Source organism: Vombatus ursinus, unplaced genomic scaffold, assembly GCF_900497805.2.
Source record: "Vombatus ursinus unplaced genomic scaffold, bare-nosed wombat genome assembly UNPS02014778.1, whole genome shotgun sequence".
Classification (NCBI taxonomy): domain Eukaryota; kingdom Metazoa; phylum Chordata; class Mammalia; order Diprotodontia; family Vombatidae; genus Vombatus; species Vombatus ursinus.
In genome coordinates this window covers 47,386,875-47,393,538 of record NW_020954556.1, presented here as the reverse complement: position 1 = coordinate 47,393,538, position 6,664 = coordinate 47,386,875, and the positions used below count along the sequence as shown (strand labels likewise).

Genomic DNA, 6,664 nt, shown 5'->3' with positions numbered 1-6,664 from the left:
CATTCAGCCACTAAAGTGATTTTCCTAAAGTGAGGGTCTGACCATGTCACACCCCCCCCCCACACTCCCTATTGCCTCTGGGATAAAATACAAAACCTCTGGTGTCCAAAGCCTCAGCTAAAAGTCCATCTTCTACAGAAAATCTTTCCTTACTACTCCAAATTCTAGTGCCATTTCTCTGTTAATTTTTCCTTTTTATCCCATATATATCTTGTAAATATTTGTTTTGTTTGTAATCTCCTTCGTTAGATTGTGAGCTTGAGGGCAAAGACTGGCTTTTGTCTCTTTTTGTATCCCCAAAACTTAGCACAGTGCCTAGTACATAGTAAACACTTAATAAACATTTATTGACTGACTTGAGAAGGGAATTGCTCAAACCCGAGGTTTGAGCATCTATTTACTGACCCAAATACCAACTGGAACTCTCTGCTTTCCCAATATAACAGGCTATGGAATCAGGGAAGACAGAAAAGATTACCTTGTAACAGTGAAGTCCCAGCTTAGATTGTATAACATGAAGCCATAATGGACCTAGTCGCCATGGTGGTGGAACATCTTCCAGCAATTTAGGGATAGGATCAGAAAAGGAAAATTTGAGGGGGAGGGAAGAAACAGTAGCTCCAGGACTGGGGATTAGCAGGTCACGAACAGCAGGAGGTAAGGGAGCAAAGAATTCTAGGACAAAGGGCAATATGTCATTGAACTAGTTAATTATGGGATCAAGACTATAAAGGGAAGAATTAGTCCAAACTACTCTGGCAAGGCCTTAGGCAAACAGGAAACTGAGTCAGTTCTTCAAGCCATAGTCTCCACAGCCAACCAGGTCTTGGGGACAGCTTCATTGCTTTTAGGGAAAAACTAACTTCGCTTATATGGCAGAGATCCTAGTCCTGCCCAGTTTGGGGGAGCACGAGAAGACCAACTAGCAGGGAAAGGTCTATGTAGAGAACAAAGTTTCTGTGAACACTAGAAGATGAGTAGAGTATAAGAAGCAATCTAGGATAGAGGAGAATTTGTTCACACCAGGTAAGAGTTCTGGAGGGCACAGTGGGTGGGAAGGTGAGTGAGGGTAGAACCTGAGAATCTCCTTGCGATATCCCTTGCTCTTCTAGAAATTTTTATACCCAAAGTCAAATTGTATCCCTTACAAACTATATCCCTTACCTCCCTTATACAAACTATACCCCTCACAAAGTATGTACACAGTAATCTCTTACTAAATTGTGGAAGACCTATATTTATAATATGTGTTATTCTTGTCTCTCTTAATTGGTCTTATTGCCTTTTACCGTGGTATGCCCCTCTTTATTATTGTGAATCCTAGAACAGTGGTGTCAAACTTAAGTAGAAGTGGGGTGGGGCACTAGATCCTACAGAAAGATCTCTGCAGGCCACGTATTGACTTTGTTTTAAATGTAATATCTGTTGTATTGTATTTCATTTATTTTGTTAAATATTTCCCAATTACATTCCAGTCTCTTTCGGGCAGCACTCATGAATGTTGTGGGCCACATGAAACTGTGTTTGACACCTCTGTCCTAGACCCAAGAATATTGTTACTACACTGTATTCTCTTGAAGGTAGTAATTTGTGCTAGGTAATAGTCCTATACTTCCCCAATTTCATTTGCTTTCATAATAGGTGAAAAGAAACTTGGTACTGTTATTACTCCAGATACTTGGAAGGATGGAGCAAGGAACACTACAGGTACCGCCTCTTTGAGAAAATAACCTAATGCTGATTCTACTGACATGAATTCAACTATTTTCAATAATGTATTAATTCTGCTTTTACAGTGTAGACATTATCTTGCAAAGTATTTAATATCTTTTTAAAAATTCATTGAATATTTGAATATAGTTACCCTTGACAATTCCATCGTGTTTTTCATTCAGCCATCTCAATTAAAACATAGAATTCAATCTGACTATTAGGGGGTCAAATGGAATGTCTTATATGTATTATCCCTATGTCTTTGAAATGCAGAGTATAAATGATTTGTGAAAAGTTAGAACAAGAAGCTATTAAGGAATTTTATTTCCTTCCTCTCAGGTTTTTGGCTTGGTTTCACTTACTTAGAGTAGTGCATCCTCTGACGAGAGATGGGTTCTTATTTCATAGAAAGGATATTATGAGGGACGGAATGTGGCCTGTAAAGCAGTGGGTACCATTGGAAAAAGCTTAGTGAAATGAGAGCCTCTCTAATACTTCATAGTTGTATGAATTTTAGCAGGGTACTTAAGCTCTAAACTTCATGTTTCTTCATCCTCCAGTTGAGGAGTAACACTTTAGACTCAACTCTATGAGAGTGTAATGAAGAAAGCACTTTGTAAAACTTAAAGCACTGTAGAATTTGGAGTTAGTCTTGGCTTCCCCATTTGTTTATTGTTTGAATGAAAAAAGTAACCTCCATTAAAACATGGAATTTAATTTTAATGGGAAAAAACACTTGAAGTACTTGTTTATTGAATGAATGAAAAATGGTTTATTGTTAGGTTTATGGAGCACACAAGGTGCCCAGCACCAAGCTAGTTGTCCGAATACTCACAGAATTAATTAAATTAAAGATGGTGTCATTCCTGTAGAGCTCTCTAACATCCAGAAGGTACAATTGTCTCTTTTCCACAAATTTTTATTACTTCATAAATAAAATCACTCAAGTGGACTCTTAAAATCTTACTTTTAAATCGGGTTTTTTGGGGTTTTCCATGAAGGTTATTTGATGTATAGTAAGATTTCAAAGGATAAACTTTTTAACTAATTGTATTTGATATTATATAATGAACTGAAATATTTCTGTTTTGTTTATACATAGAAAGTGGTGGAAGGAAACTAAATGAAAACAAGGCTTTGACTTCAAAGAAAGCAAGGTGAGCAGCAGAGTCTTATTAGAGTTACAAGGGAAATTTTCATTACTCCTATATTAAGCCATTGAGTGCAAATTTGATGAACTCTTATGACAAAGGTATTTCTAGCATATAAGTCCGTAGTAGGAATCAGAAAATCCTGGTGTAAGCTGAGGGTGAGCTATCATCACCTTTACGCTCTTCCTCCTTATATGTTGTATTCCTGCTCAACTCGTGTGTATGTGTGTTCTCTTTTGCCAAACATGAAAAATTAACGCTGCGCCCTTCTTGTAACTCTACTAGAAGACATGATCGTTGAATTCCTTTTCTAGTTTAGCTCTAGGGTACAAACTACTAAGTAGTAAAATACCATATTGGTCCAAATGTAAACCAAAGTGTTCCTCAAAATCTTGTATAAAATCTACAAGGCCTAAAATTGGTGTTTTTTTGTTTTGTTTTTTGTTTTGTTTTGTTTTTTTTAGTGTTAACCTATATATGTTTTCTTTCCTTTCAGATAGTTACATTTTAGGGTTACCATATTTCAACGCATGTTTCAACTTCATCTTAATGTGCAAAGTATATCAATTTTACATCAGAGATATTGAACAAGGCCAACTTGCAGTTGAGGCCTGAGTGCTGCCTGAACAAGATTAAAACGCAGTTGGGAAATGTTTAGCAAAATAAATAAAAGTACAGTACAGTATAAGTACTGTTAATTTGTTATTTTCTGAGTCAATATGCAGCACTTTGAATTTGACACTACTGGTCTACATTATCTGTGTTGATTGATTGCTTTCCTCTGTTACTCACATTACCATTGGCTCCCACATTGTGCAGCTTTCTCTATCTTTAACTCTTTGGTATTCTGAAGCTAGAAAAATTATTTTGAGATCCCACTTTTTAAAAAATATAATTAAAGATGTGTTAAATGTACACAAAACATATTATAGTATCTGTCTTAAGTTATATTCTAATTTCATTCATACTTCCAAGTTTGTACCAAGGGAAATGAAGTAAGTCCTGAAAAAATTATCCTTAAAGTTGAATAAGTCAAGCTTGTTGAAGACAAAGATCACGTGTGTTTCTTGTATTTTATATGTAGCTAAAGCCATCTGTTTTTGAAAAAACAAACTCACAAAATAAGATTTACAGTTTCATCACAAACTTAATATCTTCTGCCACCTCTACCTAGAGAAGCTTGTAACTGACCTGTATCATTATAAAGTTTGCGAAGCACTTACATTACCTTATTTGGGTCTTACAACAACCCTGTGAAGCATATACCATAGATAATTATTATCTCCGTTTTATGGGTGAGGAAATGGACTCAGAGATGTTAAGTGATTTGTCCATGGTCAGACTACTAATAAGGGCCAAGGCAGAATTTGGTCCCAAGTCTTCTCTACCTAGTCTGCCAGTGCTGGTACTCAGTAATCATTATGGTTGATTCTCACTGTATATTTTCATCAGAAGTCTTAAACCAAAAGCAAAGTATTATACAGGAAGTTTAGTATGAATTTCTTCTGCATGTCAGTAGCTATATGTATCTTAACTTTTCTCATTTTTTCCTTTTTATCCAGATTTGACCCATATGGAAAGAATAAGTTCTCTACTTGCAGAATTTGTAAAAGTTCTGTGCATCAGCCAGGTTCTCATTACTGCCAAGGCTGTGCTTACAAAAAGGGTAAGTTTGTTTCATTTTTGTCTTGCATTTATAGAAAACTTTATGCCTACAATCAGGACTGATTGGGTGAATATATAAAGGGACATGTCCATTAATAAACAATGATACCTCATTTTTTTTCCTCCTAAAAGTCAAGAAAATCTAATTTAGAATTTGACCATAGCTAAAATTCTATGTTTTCTTGTTCTCTTTCTGATAAAGTAAAACTTCATAATCTTTAGAATTTCCCTAAAGAAACCAAGCAGCTGCTGTTATGACAGAGACTGATGACATGATGTGTCCCTTATTTTCTTTTATTTCAGGCATCTGTTCAATGTGTGGGAAAAAGGTTTTGGATACCAAGAACTACAAGCAAACATCTGTTTAGTTGCACTGATTGACTTTGTGGCTTCTACTTTTATATTTCTATATGATTTTTATTTTCTGCTATATGTTCTCCAAGGTATAATTGTACATACTGGTTTTAAAACAATATTTCAAGGTAAATGAGTAATATTAGACCAATGTTCAGAATTTTCCTCTTTTCTTTCAAGGAATCCTGACTAGTATAAAATATAACTGCTACCTACAGCTGATAACATTTTTACAAATATTTTACTAGTCTTAATAGGGGAGATTTAATGAAAATTTTTTTTTCCAATCCTTTATGCACTTTGTGCTTACTATATTTAGTTAAATCATTTCCCCCTTTTTTTCTGTAGATATTTTTGCCAAAAGGATGGGAATGTTAGAAGTTTGCTGGTATTGCCCTGACAACGGTGAATCTTGGTGACCAAGATCATTGTTTGACTCCCTGACAGGATGCATGGCTCTTAGCATTAGCATCCTTTAGTTAATCAGAATTTAAAAGGGCAGATAACTCTTGAAATTTCAATAGGACTTTGTCAGAGACCATAGTACTAAGGTGGCCATTCTGCTTACCTACCTACTGATTAGACCATACTGAAGAGAGTTTGAAAGTTTTAATTTTAAAATTTTCATTCCTGGAGAAAAGGGAAAGAGTCCTTCTAGGGAGTAGCAAAAATAGAATTAATACTTCTCCTGTACCTTTGCCTGAATTTCCCTTAGCCCCCCGGCAGACAGACCCTAGGAACAGCTCAGAAGCAGCAGTATTTCAGTGATTCAGCCAGTGTTAGGAAAGCCAGGAGAGGGCCACCTGTCCATGTTGACCAGCGTGAGGAGACATCACTATTGTTTGTGAAAGCCCCAGAAGCAGAGATCAAATTCTTCTCCCTCTTCCCCCCAAAATAGCAAGAATATGAGTCCTAGAGGGTATGAATAAAGACTGCCAGAATTTTGTATGTAATGTCTCCTAAATCCAATATTGGATGTCAAGGAAGAATGTTCTTGCTGTACTTTCATAGGTTTGGGATCTCTGCTGTTGAAAGCAGGTGCTTATTGGGAGATAATTATGCAGCAAGGTAGAAATCTTTTTTTTTTTTGAAAGGTGGGGTGTGTGTGAAAGATGTGAAACTGCTGGAGTCCTTGCAGGTGGCAGAATGTGGGGTATGAGTACTCTACATTTTTATTTAAGTTTTGAAATGATTATAAAAAGTAATTAAAGTTGTATTTGTCATTTAATTATTCTATAGTTTCTTTTGTGTAACTTTTTTTTTCAGGATTAATATTTATAATACTTCCCAACCATGACTTTGTTCTGTGATAGGCAAGGCAGAAACACATTTCCCCCAGGTCATCACTGCAGGTTGGTTCTCAGATAACTAAAACCAGTTTGAAAGTCAAGATTACAACAAATGGTGACTTAAGATTATCTCCAAGGAAAGGAAGAAGAATTTTTTTTTCGTATTTTGCAAACTTTAAAGTGCTATTATTGCTATCATTATTATTATTATTATATTTAATATTACATTTATATCACTTGACTTACTCAATTCAACAAACATTTTTTAAAATCGTGCCTTCTATGTGAAGATGCCGTGTTAGGTGCTTGAGATACAAAAACAAAATGAAAAACAGACCTGACCCTAAAGGACTTTATGTTCTCCTGGGATGCTATCACTATTTATATAAGGAAGTAAATTTAAAAAGAATACTAGCTAGCATTTATATAGCATTTTAAGGTTTGCAAAACACTTTACACATGTTATCTCATTTGATCTTTGTAACTAACTCT

General features: G+C 35.4%; 1 protein-coding gene across 1 annotated transcript in view; it reads left to right on the top strand.

Annotated features, from left to right (window-relative positions):
• The window catches only part of CRIPT (CXXC repeat containing interactor of PDZ3 domain), a 12,935-nt gene extending 6,824 nt beyond the window's left edge, over positions 1-6,111 (top strand). The window contains exons 2-5 of the mRNA XM_027864981.1: positions 1,642-1,707; positions 2,816-2,870; positions 4,427-4,530; positions 4,833-6,111. Of these exons, the coding sequence (XP_027720782.1) occupies positions 1,642-1,707; positions 2,816-2,870; positions 4,427-4,530; positions 4,833-4,897 (290 nt within the window). The 3' untranslated portion in view covers positions 4,898-6,111. The remainder of the gene's footprint in view (positions 1-1,641; positions 1,708-2,815; positions 2,871-4,426; positions 4,531-4,832) is intronic.
• Positions 6,112-6,664: the final 553 nt, after the last annotated feature.